At 38.0% G+C, this 17312-nt stretch overlaps 3 protein-coding genes across 3 annotated transcripts; 2 read left to right on the forward strand and 1 right to left on the reverse strand.

Annotated features, from left to right (window-relative positions):
• The first annotated feature begins 1612 nt into the window (after nucleotides 1-1612).
• LOC6044655 (NFX1-type zinc finger-containing protein 1) lies at nucleotides 1613-5148 on the forward strand. Its single transcript, XM_001862100.2, has 4 exons — nucleotides 1613-1852; nucleotides 1914-2515; nucleotides 2577-4400; nucleotides 4460-5148. The coding sequence occupies exons 1-4, from the start codon at nucleotides 1690-1692 to the stop codon at nucleotides 4937-4939; spliced, it is 3069 nt and encodes a 1022-aa protein (XP_001862135.2). The 5' UTR covers nucleotides 1613-1689; the 3' UTR covers nucleotides 4940-5148.
• LOC6044656 lies at nucleotides 5114-9321 on the reverse strand. The gene is made up of 3 exons (XM_038259860.1): nucleotides 9154-9321; nucleotides 5840-6061; nucleotides 5114-5625 (listed from the first exon to the last, which is right to left on the reverse strand). Exons 1-3 carry the CDS (start codon nucleotides 9158-9160, stop codon nucleotides 5195-5197), a joined length of 660 nt encoding a protein of 219 aa, XP_038115788.1. The 5' UTR covers nucleotides 9161-9321; the 3' UTR covers nucleotides 5114-5194.
• A 745-nt stretch (nucleotides 9322-10066) lies between these two features.
• LOC6044657 lies at nucleotides 10067-10822 on the forward strand. The gene is made up of 2 exons (XM_001862102.2): nucleotides 10067-10199; nucleotides 10268-10822. The coding sequence occupies exons 1-2, from the start codon at nucleotides 10196-10198 to the stop codon at nucleotides 10696-10698; spliced, it is 435 nt and encodes a 144-aa protein (XP_001862137.1). The 5' UTR covers nucleotides 10067-10195; the 3' UTR covers nucleotides 10699-10822.
• The last annotated feature ends 6490 nt before the right edge of the window (nucleotides 10823-17312 follow it).

Consider the following 17312-nt stretch of genomic DNA (forward strand, 5'->3'; position numbering starts at 1 on the left):
ATTTGCGTGATGATTTTTTTTATTTATGTTTTAAAAAATGTTAAAATGAGCTTAAAGAAATTTTTTGCGTTTGTTTAAAGGTTTTGCGTTGAAACAAACCTTGATTTTCCTAGTGATTTTCTCAATTCCACAAAATTCTTTTGTTGTTTCGAAAAAGCTGCTGTGACGTTTAGCGTTGATTCAACAAAAATAATGATTTTAAAATCAACAAAACGTTTTGTTGATTCAAATATGCCTTATTTTTCTGCGTGAAGCTATTGAAGAATTCGACGACGTTTTTTCCGCTAGGTTCGCTGTTGTTCCAGCGGTGTTCGGAATGACAGCCCCCATTCAGTTTGAGCCTCGGTTTGAGCAGTATTTAGGGAAAAATCGAGTTTATAATGAAAAATCAAGCATTTTCAGAAAAGTGAGGTATTGCAAAGTGTGGCAATTTCGCTAACGATCATAATGCGTGGTGATTTGTAGTAATTAATTGTGACGATTTTTCTAAAAAGATGATCGATATTTTGGATAACTAAGTAATGATTAAATGTACTGTGAAAGTGCTTAAACTTTACTTTTCTTCCTGTTTGACCAAAATATTGACCTTAAAAATGCTTTTATGTGATTTTTTGGAAATTTTTGGAAAAATTCGAATAACTAGCAATTTTTTGGGATTTTTTTTGTAATTATGCTGTAATATGACTCTAACAGTTTGTTCTATCAATAATAGCATTATCAATCAATTAAATCTTATTTAAATCGATTTTTCAAAAGAGCTTTTTGGTTAATATGAGGAAAAAAGCATGAAAAATTAACTTCGCCCCTATGATTTATACTTCATTCGATTCGTTTATGCGATTGCCACACTTTACAACAACCTTTATCGATGTTAAAACATATTTGAATGAAATAAAAATGAAAAACTGCTTCTACTCGCCACCAGAATGCGTGAACGTTTCTGTCGAATCACTCGATTGTCTTTCATATGTTTATAGGACCTGTTAAAAAACTCTAGAGTTGAAGTTTTGAGCGACGGTGTTATACATTCTGTAACAATCTTAATAGTTGACGAATCTTTTCGCGCTCTTCGGCAATATTTACTGTCAAAATTCAAAAAATCAAATTATTCGCTCTACAGCCTAGGCGTTCTCGATTACGAGATTCTTACTAGAAACTAGGTGTCCGAAGGCCTGATTGTTGAGGCAAATGCAATCCTCTTTTAACACCGAAGCTTTCCTCCACCCGGGATTCAAACTGACGACCTTTGGATTGTGAGTCCAACTGCCTACCAGCGACTCCATCGAGACAGGACCCAGGTGGACGACTCCTACACCTGGATTGAGCTAACCTCTAGGTTAGACCGGGGCCAACATTTACTTCCACATCCGACGGAAGGCGTGATCAGACTAATCTCGTCTCGAAAAACTCCACCGGGACCTTCTGGGATCGAACCCAGGACGACTGGGTGGGAGGCAACCACTCTTACCCTTACACCACGGATCCCGGTTGAGTGTATCCCAAGATTTTTTAAAATTATTTTTCACACGAGCAAACTGCAGTTATAACCCCACCGTGTGTGGTGAATATAATTTTTTTCGATGGATGTCACAACATATTTGTTTATGTTTAGCATTTTGTTTGCCAATCAAGTGCATCATCATCTGATCCGGCGATTGTTTCCAAGCGGACAAGACATCTTTTTCGAAGATGAGTTCCAAACCGGAAGAGGACGACGACGATTGGTTCACCAAGGACATTGACGACTTTGATGTGCCGGACATCAAGAAACCATCGGAGGGTGACGCGGAAGCGGAAACCGGAACATCACTACTGGAGTCGCTGAAGATTAAACCGAAACAGTTTTTTGACGGTGAGTGTTTTTTGATTCTGATAATGATGTTAAAGGGTTTGTCACGATTGTGCTTTTACAGACATCGACGGAAACTATTTCGATCCATTTTTGACTACATCCTCGGGGGCCTCGTCCCAGACCAAGTTTCACCTCCCAGACGAGCGTGACCGATACGTGCAGAAGATTCCGTTTTCGAAGTTGCTGAATCTGTCGGAGAACGACGGCCACGAGCTCTTTCTGGATATTTACAGCCAGAAGGACAGTTGGATCAGGACAATTACACAGGAAAATGCCGGTGACGAGCTGATGCTAGTCACGATGAAAATCCTGCAGAAGATTGGATCGCTGCCGATGTTTGAGATAAACGAGGAGTTGTTCTTGATTCTGGCGAAGCACGATCAATTCTGGGACAATTTGGTGGTGTTTTTCAAGCGTAGCACAAATCAGATGGAAAGTCGCAAGAAGAAGGTTAAAGCCAAGTCGGCGGTACAGGGAGTTGGGACGATGGATATGCTGGGGGCGGTTGGGCGAACGTTGACCCTTGTTCGGAAGTTTGGAGCGTATCGCAAGAAGATCGCCGGGTTCGTGGAGCAACTCACGGACGTGCTGAACAAGGCCAATGTGAAAGCGGATGAGTTGAAGCAATCGGGAGGCGCGGGGACCAACTGTAGAAACTTCACGGTGAGAATTTATCGAAATGATTGATCGATTTTGTAACATTACATTATTTTATTGGATTTAGATCTACCCAACGCTGAGTGACCTGAAGGGACCAGGAATTGACCTCAAGACAAACATAGTCGGCGGAAAATTTCCAAGTGTCGAACACTATCTAGAAGTTCACCTGAACTTGCTGAGAGAAGACTTTATGATTCCGCTGCGTGAGGGAATCCGACACTTTCAGGCGCACTGCGAGCGATCGTCTGAAGACGAACCATTCTACGGAGACAATATCCGGGTTCACCGGTGCGTTCAGCTGTTGCTACCCGGTAGCGTAAATCGCCGGTCCGCCAAGGAAGAGCTGGTCATCGTGGATCTGGATCCGCACGATCGTGGTTCGACGGGTAGGTCTGTGCGATACCAAAAGCTGGCGCTCCAAAACTCGAAACGGCTAATGCACGGATCGATGGTTTGTCTAACGAGCGGTCCCCAGTTTGAAGACCTGATCGTGGCTATTATTAGCCACCGAGATAATGAGCAGCTGTACAATGGGTACGTTTGCGTCGAGATAATCAAAATGGAAAATATCAACGATATTTTCAAGCGCGATCTTTTCATGATTGAGAGTGAGATCTTTTTCGAACCGTACCACCATGTCTTCAACGTGTTGAAGAACCTTCGGGCCGACACGTTCCCCCTCAAGTCCTACATCGTGGACACGCAGCCACAGCAGCAATCTCCGGATTACGTGTCGCGTGACCGCCGAGCTCTGTTCACCCACCGCGGGCAGCAGTTCAACGCAAAGGTCCCGAGTGAGTGGCCCGAAAGTGGTGCCCCGATTGGGCTCAATCCTTCACAGTACAATGCTTTTAAGCTGGCGTTGACGCGCAAATTCGCGCTGATTCAGGGACCTCCCGGGACGGGCAAAACGTTCATTGGCCAGGAGATTATCTCAGCGCTGGTGGCAAACACCGATCACCAGATCTTGTTGATTTGTTTGACCAACCACGCGCTCGATCAGTTCTTGTGCGGTGTTCTGAACTACACTACCAGCCTGGTTCGGATGGGAAGCCAGTCGAAGCATTCGACGCTGGATAGCTACAATGTAAAGCAACTGAACGAAGATGTCCTTATTGATAAACGTCTGAGGACCTGTTACTACAACACCAAACAGGAATATCTGAAGCTGATGGAAGAGTTCGAAGCGCTGCAGAAAAACGGGACAACCGAGCAGATCTTCAAGTGTTTGAACCTTCTTCAGCAGACCTCGCGTCGAATTCACGAGCTTAACCAGCTCTCCAACTACGAGTTTGTGAAGAACATCCGGGTGATCGGAATGACGACCACGTTCGCTGCCCGCAACCACACCCTACTCCAACTCTTACGCACCCCGATCGTCCTGATCGAGGAAGCCGCCGAAGTCTTGGAGTCACACCTGGTGGCCACTCTAACACCCGCCACGGAACACTGCATCCTGATCGGGGACCACTTCCAGCTCCGCCCAACGACCAGCGTGTACGCGCTTTCCCGCCAATACCAGCTGGACATTTCGCTCTTCGAACGGATGATCCGGAACAACGTGAACGCGGCGTGTCTGTGCGTTCAGCACCGAATGCGTCCCGAGCTGGCCGACCTGATTCGACCGGGAATCTACGCCGAACTGACCGACCACGAAATGGTCCGGGAACGGCCGAAAGTGAGCGGCATGCGACGCAATTTGTTCTTCTTTACGCACAACGTACCCGAGGACAGCGGGCCTTCGCGCGATGAGGAAAAGTCCAAGCGAAACTCGTACGAGTGCAAGTTTTTGCTCGGATTATGTGAGTACCTGGTGGCGCAGGGCTACGGACCAGAGGACATCGTCATCCTGACGGCGTACAACGGGCAGATGCTGCATCTGGTACAGGTAAGGGCTATATCACATTGATTTTTTTTGGAATTCTTTTAAGTAACTTACTTTGGCAGGAACGCAAGGGTCACGAGAAGCTGCACGGCATCCGGATTACGGTGGTGGACAACTATCAAGGTGAAGAGGCGAAAATTGTGTTGTTGTCGCTTGTGCGCAGCAACGACACCGGTTCGATTGGCTTTCTGGCGTTCCGTAACCGGATCTGCGTCGCGCTGTCCCGTGCCCGAGACGGTCTGTACATCGTCGGCAACATGGACCTGCTGGCGAAGGCAAACCCGATGTGGCAGACGATCCGAAAGCGGTTGGAGACGCACTCGGCCATCGGAAGCGTCCTGGAGTTGATGTGCGAGGAGCACATGTGTCTCGTCCAGATTGAACAACCGGAGGACTTTGAAAAGGTCAGCTACGGTGGCTGCCAGGACATGTGCCGCGTGGTGAAGGAGTGTGGCCACCAGTGCGACAGCTTCTGCCACGGAGCGCTGTATCCGCATCGGGTCTGTATGTGCAACCAGGACGAAAACGTCAGGTTTTATTGATTTTAAAGTCGTACTTTTACAAAACCGCGTACGCGATGCACACAATCCAGTATTTTTGCAGACCACTTTTAACCGATAGTCGAACGACAACTTTTATACATGTTTAACTGAAGATGTTTCTGAAGATTTTATGATGGAACTTTTCTTTCCAAGAAGGAATTAAAATCTCTGCCCTAATAATATAAACTCGATATAATTTATTCACCGTACTCAAGACTCAAGTGTCTTTCAACATTTCTTTCAACATCCGAAATCTCACTTAATGCACAGCACCTCGTACTCCGGCAGGCTAATCTCGGCTCCGTCAAACGGAATGTACAAACATCCGTGCGATGAGTGAACCTTACCCGGCGTCTGCGTTCCGCAGTGCAGCGCCCGTCCCATGTACAGCGGTTCCCCGTCAACGGTCGCACCCATCTTAATGGCGCCCTCCGGAACGACGCCGTTCGCGGCAAATTCCCAAACAAAATCGCCCGCGCGCAGGACCTCAAAATCCTCCTTGAGAATCTCCTCACCGCCGAAGCAAATGTACGCCTCGTTCTTGGACGGAATCACCTTGGCCGGAATCATCTCGCCCTCGTGGAAGGCACGTCCGGCGTAAATGACCGACCCATCGGCATCAACCCCCGCTCGGACCATGTTCGCCGGGAAGGGTCCTCCGACGTTGCAGTGTTGCCAGCAGCCTCCTGGAATGTTGTGTGATGTGAGTGAATAAGAACAATGCTACTTTGTATGAGTCGCGCCGTGGTGCACACTGGTGTCAACCAAAAAAAGTTAATTTCCCATACAAAATACCCATTCTAATTAAGAATGACCCAGTTAGGTGATGAAGAATGTGTGCTGCTCTCAAGCGGGGTTAGTCACGCGCGTGGTTTACTAATATTTGCCTAAGCTCATTACCGTCAAAGTCATCTTGAAAGAGAACCCTCTGGAAAGTACTGCCGCCACCTGCTGACGCACTTTCATCGTCTGAACTACTACTACTGCTGGAAGGACTCGGGGGTTGTTGCTGGTCGAAGGTCGCACAAGGCATGGGAAATCCGTACGAGAGTTCAACTCCGCTGGGTTGACCGCCGCTATAGCGCAGGTGGTCGTGTATGAACCCGATTGGCGGTGGTGGTCCTACACAAGTGTGATTTCAAAGTCGGGGTATTATTGTAGATTACAGACTGTAGCTGACGGTGTGAGTGTGAGTCAGCTGGGGTTACGGACGAGGGCAGGGATATTTTTGCACTTTCCCAATCGGTACCGGTATCAAGTGATAAGAGGTGAGTTAACTTCTTTTAATTCTGAGATAAACCGAGGATTACAAAGTCGAATCCACTCAAAGCTGTTTCTAGCTGGAGGTGTGGTTTATTTAAAGTTACGAAACTTTGGGTGATGCAATGATTACAAATTAATACATTTTATTCTGATAATAGCTGCCTCATGTGAAATTTTTCGAGAATATTTGGACTATGAGAGTTATTTTATTATCTTGCGTTTTAATTAAATAAATCTGGAGTAACACGAGAAAAAGGCGGATAAGCATATTGACAGACTATCTTGCTATTTCTCAAGCTTCAGGTAACTTTTTCTCACAATTCGAAATGGGAAACAATAGCTGACCTCGTCCCTAGTTACTTTTAACTACTATGGGTTTTGTAGAATTGTTGCATATTGCCTGGGGAATTGCAAAATAGTTGCAGCTGAGAAATTCTCTGAGATTTCGGTCATTCGATTTTTTTTTAATTTTTGAATCCGACTGAAACTTTATTGGTGCCTTGGGTATGCCCAAAGAAGCCATTTTGCATCATTAGTTTGTCCATATAATTTTCCATACAAATTTGTCAACTGTCCAGACAAAAAAAGATGTATGAAAATTCTAAAATCTGTTTCTTTTGAAGGAATTTTTTTATTGATTTGGTGTCTTCGGTAAAGTTGTAGGTATGAATAAGAACTACACTGAAAAAAAATTATACACGGTAAAAAATAATTGGTGATTTTAAATTTAACTTTTTTTCATTTAAATTTGATTAGCAAAAAACGCTATTTTTTATTTTTTTTTGTTTTTTGATATGTTTTAAAGGATATCAAATACCATTTTTTCAAAAAAAATCATGATGTGCAAAAAATCTTTGACCGAGTTATGAACTGTTGAATCAATACTTATTTTTTCATAAAATCGAAATATTGGTCGCAAAAATTCAAATTCAACTTCATTTTTCTATGTAAACTCAAAGGAGAATGGTCAAATTTGTATGGGAGCATACAAATCAAGATGATCGAAATCGCAATTCGCAAACTCAAAGGAGAATGGGCAAATTTGTATGTGAGCATACAAATCAAGATGATCTAAATCCGTAATAAAGTATAGACTTTTTTTTTTGATTTTAGAAATAGCAAAAATACGATTTTTTGTACATTTTTACCCAAAATGCTCAAACATTAACAGCTTGTAACTTTCGAATCCCGGGGTTTAGAGAGTTCGTCCAGAAGACTTTTTTTGATGTCTCGGCGAAATTTTTCGAAAAAAGTTTGTCCCGTTCGTGTACATCCTTGGACCAAATCTGCAATCAAAAAGTACTTTAGTGAAATTTTGATAAAGTGCACCGTTTTCAAGTTATGGCCACTTTTAGATAACTTTTTTTGAAATAGTCGCATTTTTTTTAATCAATGCACATGTTGGCCCACTTTTGAAAAAAATATTTTTGAAAAGATGAGAAAAATCTCTATATTTTGCTCTCTTGAACTTTGTTGATACTAACCTTGGTTGCTGAGATATTGCCATGCAAATGTTTAAAAAGCAGGAAAATCGTTGTTTTCTAAGTCTTACCCAAACAACCCACCATTTTCTAATGTCGACATCTCAGCAACTTATGGTCCGATTAATAATGTTAAAATATGAAATATTCGTGAAATCCGATCTTTTCGAAAACAATATTTAAAAAAAAAAAATTAAATCAAGACTGTCATTTCAAGAGGACCAAACATTCAATATTACGCCATTTTAAAATGTTAGTATTGATTTAATTTTTTTTAAACTTTGCATGGCAACATCTCAGAAACCAAGGGCCGTATCAACAATGTTCAATAAAGCTAAATGTAGAGAATTTTCTCATTTAAAAAAATAAAAAAATCGAAAGTGGACAAACATGTGCACTATGCCTTATTTTGAAAAAAAAAAATAATAACTGCGACAATTTTGAAAAAAAAAAACCTAAAAATGGCTTTAACTTGAAAACGGTGCACTTTATCCAAATTTAACTAAAGTACTTTTTGATTGCGAATAATTTGTTTTTTTTTATTCATAACATGGTCAAAGATTTTTTGACAACCTGGAAATTTTTGAAAAGTTGGCATTTGATGTCCTCTAAAATATATCAAAAAATAAAAATGGTGTTTTTTGCAAATCAAGTTTTAGTAACAAAAAGTTAAATTAAAAATCACAACATTTTTTTACCGTGTATCATTTTTTTTCAGTGTAGTTCTTATTCATACCTACAACTTTGCCCAAGACACCAAATCGATCAAAAAATTCCTTCAAAAGATACAGATTTTTGAATTTTCACATATCCTTTTTGTATGGACAGCTGCCAAATTTGTATTAAACATTATGGACAAACTAATGATGCAAAATGGCTTCTTTGGGTACACCGAAGGCACCAAAAAAGTTTCAGTCGGATTTAAAAATACAAAAATTAAAATAAAAAAATACCGATTTCGTAGAGAATTGCTCAGCTGTCAAAATGTTTATGCATCCATTTCAAATGTTGCTCCAAAAAAGGTGTCAAAATAACTTGGCATTTACCGTAAAAAAAAAACAAATTAAAATTTCTATAAATGAGTGCACGTAATTTGTAGATGGCTCCAAATCAAATGTAAATTCTTAATTGTCAAAGCTTTTGAATTTCTATAATCCAGGATAGGGGAAATATAAATATAATATATTTCTATAATCCAGGATAGGGGAAATATATATAGACATAAGGGGTTTGCTTATAAACATCACGAGTTATCGCGATTTTACGAAAAAAAAGTTTTGAAAAAAGTCGGATTCTTGATCAGGGACAAAAGTTACCCCTTAGGACAAAGTTTCACGCAAATCGAAGAGGGGTCGGGGCAACTTTTCCCGATTTCGTGTGAGTTGGTAGATAATTACCCATGTAGTTTTATCCCAGCAAAAATTTAAATGTTTTTTTTCTAATTTGTAGAAAAAACTTTGCCATACTCACCAGTCATTGTGAACGGATCCTTGATATATTCGTTTCCTTACTTAAAATTTAAACTTTTCGAGATGTTTCTAGCACCGCACCTTTCGATACACTGCTCGCCAGGTTCAGCTAGCAGTCCCACGTAAGCACGGCCTAATTACCATCTTTTCAACTCCCGAAATGTACCGGTTGTGCGATACGATATCTTATCTTTCGGTGTGGCCATTTTCTGTGGACAATTGCAGTTTTTGTTATCTTGTGCTGTATATTTCAAAAGTTGCACGTAAACGAAACACCTGAATACATATACGAATACACATCTCGGTGATTTTACCTTATTTTTCGCGAATTTTGAAGTTGTGTAGGTCCTTCCAGATGTCTCATCAAAGCTGGATGTTATTCATGTAGGTACCAAACGGAAACCGATGACAACTTTATCTTTGTTACTATCGCGTATTGATACCACGTCTTTGAGCAAGCAACCTTTGTGTGATAAATAAACTGTTATTACACATAATTTTTGAGAACATGCATTTTTCCCAGATGATTCATTCAGCATTTAAGTTCAAAATTCATACAAAATATTTTTTTTAAGTTAATTTAGTTGAAATTTAATTTCATGCAAAAAATTCATAAATGTTTGAACAATGCATCGATATCTTATCTTATCAATGTAAATCCCCTTTTTTCAATTCCTTTTTTTATTTCTTGGAATTATTACATAAACTTTTCAAATTGAAATCGAAAATATCGAACACCTCTCTCTCTCTGCAACGGATGCGATCGAAAGTGCTCCAAGGTAGAAGAGACAAACCTACGTTACACATAAATGGGACAATTGTTCCAATCTTGAGCAAACACCGGTTCTCGTCGGCTTTTGATAACACACACCCAAACACACGTTCCAATACAATTCAACAGTTTGTTTAAAAGTGGCGAGGAGGGTGAAGAACTCACCGGCAGATGGGTACCCGTTTCGAATACTCAACAAACTCGCGCCACGAAACATCATTCGCGTTGGAACCTTCCCAGGACGAACATATCAATCTACTAAATCCGCATCATGGGTAATTACAACAGGGAATACCTCTTAAACTCAGATCAAACAAAACTATACATTACTCACCTCCAATAGCAACCAAATGGGTTTGGACCAACTCCGCCGGACCGTTTCCCCCGAATATGGTGCAGGGTGGCCAGGACAGTGACGGCTGTGGGATCTTCGTGGGCCGCGCGAACCACAACGGTGATCTGCTGCCGGCCAAGGTGCTTCCCCAGAAGAATGCGGCCTACGTTGCGTACGGTGGTGAGGAGGTGCTCGTGGAAAATTTTGAGGTTCTCTGCCGGAAGGAGCTGGTTTGGGAGCATGCAACAGGGGGAAGTGTTCCCCAGGAGGCGGTCATCGGTGGCAATACGGGGGATGGGGAGATCCTGTACGTGGGACGCGCCTACCACGAGGGATCTCAAACGGTGGGCAAGGTGCAGCGGACGCACGGTTGCATCTACATCCCGTACGGTGGAGCGGAAGTGTCTCTGCCGAGCTACGAGGTGCTGTGCGAGCGATAAGATGGCGGGGTGGAGCGTTTTTTTTTTGCTGAAATGATGAATGATTGATACTACCTTATTGGAATAAATAATGTGAATGATAAATCTGGAACTATGCAAATAAAAAATATGGAAAAATCATAAATTGTGCGATCACTTAGTTGCTTCATGTTTTTGAAAACTTACAAACATGAAAAGTTCTATAAACTCCACCATTTGCCACACTATTGCAAGATCTTCATAGTAAATTATGGTAGAGTAGTTATCAATGAGACACGGGGAACTATGATAAAATGACTCTCACAAGCCGTAGTTTCAACCAATCAGGCTAACATTTGGGGGAAAGATGTGTCTATGGGATACACGCAGGGTGGCCACTCAAGTCGGGAAATCGGGAAAATCGGGAAAAACTCGGGAATTCGCCAAAATCCGCCCAAAATCGGGAAAAAGTCGGGAATTTATGATTATTTGTCAAAAAGACGGGAAAAGTCGGAAATTATAAGCATGCTTGATGGAAAATTATTTTTTTAACTCATGAATAATTTTGTAATATTTTGTACAATTCTCAAATTGAATTCACTCAATTCTGCTTTAATAACTTACTTTAAATTTAAGGTTCTTTTCACTATTTCAATATATTTGAGTATGTAAAAGCTGTTTTTGCAATTCCGTCGTGAAACTACTTACTTTTCCTGTCATTCTTGAACGATGAAATAGCCTACTTTTCTGTACCAAAAATAACAGAATCGAATAGCAACACTTTTCAAAATAAATGCTGAAAAAATATACTTTTCAGCACTGAAATGGGTGCTGAAAAGTTGAACTTTTCAGCACTTGTTTCGAAAAGTAACACTTTTCAATTTTTTTTATTTAAACGTTTTATAGACAAAATACATGAAAATTTGACTTAAAATTTCACTCAATGTGTGTTTTTCGGAATTGCAAAAAATGTTGTATGGAGCTCGTTGCAAAACTTGATTTTTTCAGCACTCGTCGTATTTATCCAACTCGGTGAACCTCGTTGGATAAATGTACGACTCGTGCTGAAAAAATCCTCTTTTTGCAACTTGTTGCATAAACTACTATTAAGACATTCAAAATCTTAATAAAGTCTTTGACACAGATCTTCATAATATTTTTCATGAATCATATGATCTCTATACATTTTTGTTTATCATACAAGAGGTAAAGTTAATGAAAAACTAATATAAAAATAGAGCCTAATGGCCAGCTTAGAGTTATGATTCTATTTCATTTTGTCACATAGATTGAATATTTGAAAACAGATTCTAACTTGAGTTTGGCAATGGTTTTTTAGTAAATATTTTTAATTGTTTAACTAAATTATTTAAGTAATTAAAATATGTTTTTTTTTTAATGTTGCCGTTAAACTTTTTTTGTGAGTATGGTTAAATTACTACTATACATAAAGCTTGATTTTCAGTTTTCGGAAAACTTAAATATCGAATAAAATCCAAAATTTAAAAACTTTTTTACGTTTTGAAAACATAAAGAAAATTTTGAAATTGCAAAAAAAATAATCCAAGAAATTTAGAGTTATTGCAAAGCTGTTTAAAAAAATTGTCTCTTCAAACATTTTGCTTAAAATAAGTGATAGAACATAAAATCATATCTAACTGAATGTTCATTGAAAAAAAAAAATAGTTAATTACTGACCACTAGATAAATTATCATTGATTTAAAAAAAACAATATCAAATATTACAAAATTAAAAAGGGAACCAGGCAAATTTTTTTATGAATTTCTTGACATTTTTCTAAATCCTTTGAATGAATAATTTCAGCAATTATGTTTTAATCATTCTTTGATTTAAAATGATGATGAAGTTTAAAAAAAATAGGAGCGAAATTTTAAGTTCAGTTATCTTTAACTTTTTGTCATTTCCAGTTGAAACGAAGTATCAAAAACTATACTTTGTTAATTTAAAAAATAACATGAATGTTATAAGTATTGTTGAACTTTCGATAATTTTTTCAAAGACTAATTGTTTGTGTTTCTACTCTGAATCATAATAATGAAGTTCCATTTGTGAAGTTTTTTTCGATTGTTGTTTAGTTTCTGTATTTACAAAAAATGCCTATATTTGCATTATTTTTAATTTCATTTAATTTTTTTTCGGTGGTTAATATTGACTTTTCTTATAGAAAGTTTTTTGCTTGAAATCATTCTTTAGATAAGAAATGCGTATTATTTGAGCATTCTGGAAAAGTCTGGAAAAAGTCGGGAAAAAGTCGGGAATTTGAAAATGGGATTTGAGTGGTCACCCTGGTATGATACACGTCTGTTATTCATACATGTTTCGTTCTAGGGTGTAAAAGTAAATTATGAACAAAAATTAATTTTTCGTCCGTAGGCTGCCATTAACACCAAAACTAATATTTCTTCAAATTTCTTTCGACTTCTCAGTTGGGCTACAATGTCCTTTTATTAGGTTTGACCAAATTTAAGAATAAACATAGAATCCAGGGCTGTCTCATTGTTTCTCACTTCTTTCAGCCCATGGGTGACACTTTGATTTTTCTTAATAAAACTTTTCAAAATCTATGGAAATCTTTGAAAACATGAATTGGAAGTTGATTTAACCAAAAATATAAAGTTATTTGGTATAAATTATGAATTTTACAATATTTGAATACTTTTAAGCATAACTTTTAATAATTAAACTTTCAAGTTGGTAAAATTGCTTTAAAATGTTCAACTCAAGTCACCTGCAATGGTACAACACAAAAACATGATGTTTTACAAGAAAAGTATTAATGATTTTCGTAGAGTGTCTCATTGTTCCTGCCAAGTGTGTCTACAATGAGACAGTTGAAGAACTCTGGATATATACGTCAGATCGATCTCATATTTTGGTCAATGAGCAACTCTCTACGAAATCGGCCGATTTCGACCATTTTTATTTTTTTGTATTTTTTGATTTGGCTCAAACTTTGTGGGGGCCTTCCCTATGACCAAATAAGCTATTTTGTGTCATTGGTTCACCCATACAAGTCTCCATACAATTTTGGCTGCTGTCCATACAAAAATAGTATGTAAATATTCAAACAGCTGTAACTTATGAGTGATTTTTCTGATCAATTTGATGTCTTCGGCAAAGTTGTAGGTATTGTTGAGGACAATTGAGAAAAAAATAGGTACACGGAAAAAAATTGCAGATTTTTTATCAACTTTTTTTTCACTAAAACTCAATTTCCCAAAATAAGTATTTTTTAATTTTCAAGATTTTTTGATATGTTTTAGGGGACGAAAATCCGCAACTTTTGAGCTATAGAGAAACATGGTCAAAAAATCTGCCGGCGAGTTATGATTTTTTAAAAAAAAATAGTGATTTTTGAAAAAAATCGAAATTTCATGCAAAAACAAATCTGAAGTTATTTTTTAATGCAAAATTGAATTTGCTATCGAAAACTATTTTACATTTTTTTTTGATAAAGGGCTCCGTTTTGAAGATATAGCCACCGAAAGTTTGATTTTAGCAAAATATTTGCAGTTTTTCGAATTTTAAAAATAGTGACCATGAGCGACCATTTCTAAACATTTTTTTTTTTTAAAGTTCAGAAAATTTGCTATAAAATTGTCTAAGAGACATTGAAGATAGGACCTCGGGTTGCTGAGATACAGCCGCTTCAAGAAAAAGAAACACGAAAATTGAAGTTTTCTAAGTCTCACCAAAACAACCCACCATTTTGTAATGTCGATATCTCAGCAACTAATGGTCCGATTTTCAATGTTAAAACATGAAACGGTCGTGAAATTTTCCGATCTTTTCAAAAAAAATATTTTGAAAAATTTTAAATCAAGACTAACATTTTAAAAAGGCCAAACATTGAATATTACGCCCATTTAAAATGCTAGTCTTGATTTAATTTTTTTCGAAAAGATCGGAAAATTTCACGAATGTTTCATGTATTAACATTAAAAATCGGACCATTAGTTACTGAGATATTGACATTACAAAATGGTGGGTTGTTTTGGTGAGACTTAGAAAACTTCAATTTTCGTGTTTCTTTTTCTTGAAGCGGCTGTATCTCAGCAACCCGAGGTCATATCTTCAATGTCTCTTAGACAATTTTATAGCTAATTTTGTGAACTTTTCAAAAAAAATATTTTTAGAAATGGTTGCTCATGGTCACTATTTTTAAAATTCGAAAAACTGCAAATATTTTGCTAAAATCAAACTTTTGGTGACTATATTTTGAAAACGGAGCCCTTTATCAAAAAAATTGTAAAATAGTTTTCGATTGCAAATTCAATTTTGCATCAAAAAATAACTTCAGATTTGTTTTTGCATGAAATTTCGATTTTTTCCAAAAATCATCATTTTTTCAAAAATTCATAACTCGGCGGCAGATTTTTTGACCATGTTTCTCTATACCTCAAAAGTTGCGGATTTTCGTCCCCTAAAACATATCAAAAAATCTCGAAAATCAAAAAAAAAATTGTTCCGTGTACCTTAGGGTGGTCCAAATCTGGACTTTTTTGGGGCTACCCTCTGAAATCAAAGATTGACCCATCACTAAGCTAAATTCCAAATTTGAGCTCATTCTGACCACGGGAACCCCTCCCTCCAATCGCTTGAAGTTTGTATGGGAAAAATCGTCAAAATGTATGGAGAAAAGCAACTGTTTTACTTTTTTACCTGTGGACGGCGCCATAGTTATCCGATGCTTACCATTTCTCAAATGTAGAACCTTCATTATATTTAGAACAACTTTCCCGAAGACACCATATTTTTAGGATTTTTTCCCGCGAAGTTATTAGCGCCCAAAACTGACCATTTTTGCGCGGCTAGCTGTAAGGGTGGATTTTCATGGATTTTTCGATGACCGACATCGAAAGCGGCTTTCGATGCTCGTGCTCATATTTTGCCGAAAACTCATTTTTATCAATCAGGTTAAATCGCAAAATGGTTTGGATTGATATTTTATGGTAGTATAAGCACAAACAAACACATACCCATCGCCGGAAAGTTGCGAAAATGCGATTTTCCGACTTTTCATTTCCGATGCACGAGCATCTTTAGACGACCGACATCGAAAGCATACTCACGACCATGCTTTGCTAAAATGTCCGTGCATTGAAACTCGATGCTCGTTCAGTGCCTTTTTGCTACCTCAGCGGCACCCTAGACACAAACCTAAATAACGCTTTGAAACGCTTGGTACGGGATGGGAATGAAACTTGACGAAACAAATTCTATCTGTCAAACCAGACCTTGTCAACAATCAAAACAGCTGATTTTGCATGGTGAAATGGTGGACATTGTTTTGCAGGAGGAATCCGTCCACCGGTGGTTGGATTTCGGAGTATTGTTTTACCGGAGGAATCCGTCCACCAGTGGTCGGATTTCAGGGCATTGTTTTGCAGGAGGAATCCGTTCACCAGTGGATGGATCGCCTGGCCAAGTTGACAAGAGGAACTTGTCCACCGGTGGTTGGATTTCGGTGCATTGTTTTGCAGGAGGAATCCGTCCACCGGTGGACGGATTTCAGGGCATTGTTTTGCAGGAGGAACCGTCCACCGGTGGACGGATTGCCTGGCCAAGTTGACAAGAGGAACTTGTCCACCGGTAGAAGGATTTCGGGGCATTGTTTGGCAGGAGAAATCGATCCACCGGTGGCCGGATTTCTGGACATTGTTTTGCAGGAGGAATCCCTCCACCGGTGGTTGGATTTCGGTGCATTGTTTTGCAGGAGGAATCCGTTCACCGGTGGACGGATTTCAGGGTTTTGTTTTGCAGGAGGACGGATTTCTGGGCGTTGTTTTGCAGGAAGATTCTGTGCACCGATGGACGGATTGCCTGGCCAAGTTGACAAAAGGAACTGGTCCACCGGTGGTTGGATTTCGGGGCATTGTTTTGCAGGAGGAATCCGTCCACCGGTGGCCGGATTTCTGGGCATTGTTTTGCAGGAGGATGCCGTGCACCGTTGGACGGATTGCTTGCCTAAATTTTGCTTAAATTTCTTAAATTCCAAAATTTCTAAAATTTCTAAAAAAAAATAAAATTTTCTTAAGCTTATAAATTTTAAGTTTTTTAAAATTTCAAAGCATTCTAAAATTTCAAAGCATTCTAAAATTTCAAAAATTTCTAAAATTTCAAAGTTTTCTAAAATTTTTATAATTTCTAAAATATTAAAAATATATAAAATGTCTTTACTTACTTTAATTTCTTCAATTCCTTTAATTTCTTAATATTTATAATTACCTGAATATCTTAAATTTCTTAAATTTCATAAATTTCTTAAATTTCTTAAATTTCTTAAATTTCTTAAATTTCTTAAATTTCTTAAATTTTTAAAATTTGTTTAAAAAAATTCAATTTCTTTAATTTTTTAAATTTCTTAAATTTCTTAAATTTCTTAAATTTCTTAAATTTCTTAAATTTCTTAAACTTCTTAAATTTCTTAAATTTCTTAAATTTCTTAAATTTCTTAAATTTCTTAAATTTCTTAAATTTCTTTAATTTCTTTAATTTCTAAAATTTCTAAAATTTTTAAAATTTCTAAAATTTCTAAAACTTCTAAAATTTCTAAAATTTCTAAAATTTCTAAAATTTCTAAAAATTTCTAAAATTTCTAAAATTTCTAAAATTTCTAAATTTTCTAAAATTT

Source organism: Culex quinquefasciatus, chromosome 3 (genome assembly GCF_015732765.1).
Source record: "Culex quinquefasciatus strain JHB chromosome 3, VPISU_Cqui_1.0_pri_paternal, whole genome shotgun sequence".
Lineage (NCBI taxonomy): Eukaryota > Metazoa > Arthropoda > Insecta > Diptera > Culicidae > Culex > Culex quinquefasciatus.

What these genes read in the sequence shown, in the direction of transcription:
- LOC6044655 (XM_001862100.2), top strand. Translation starts at nt 1,690, where the DNA reads ATGAGTTCCAAACCGGAAGAGGACGACGACGATTGGTTCACCAAGGAC. An exon ending in ACCGAAACAGTTTTTTGACG is followed by an intron (nt 1,853 to 1,913) that starts GTGAGTGTTTTT and finishes GTGCTTTTACAG; the next exon opens with ACATCGACGGAAACTATTTC. An exon ending in CCAACTGTAGAAACTTCACG is followed by an intron (nt 2,516 to 2,576) that starts GTGAGAATTTAT and finishes TATTGGATTTAG; the next exon opens with ATCTACCCAACGCTGAGTGA.
- LOC6044656 (XM_038259860.1), bottom strand. An exon ending in CTTTCAAGATGACTTTGACG is followed by an intron (nt 5,626 to 5,839) that starts GTAATGAGCTTA and finishes ACAACATTCCAG; the next exon opens with GAGGCTGCTGGCAACACTGC.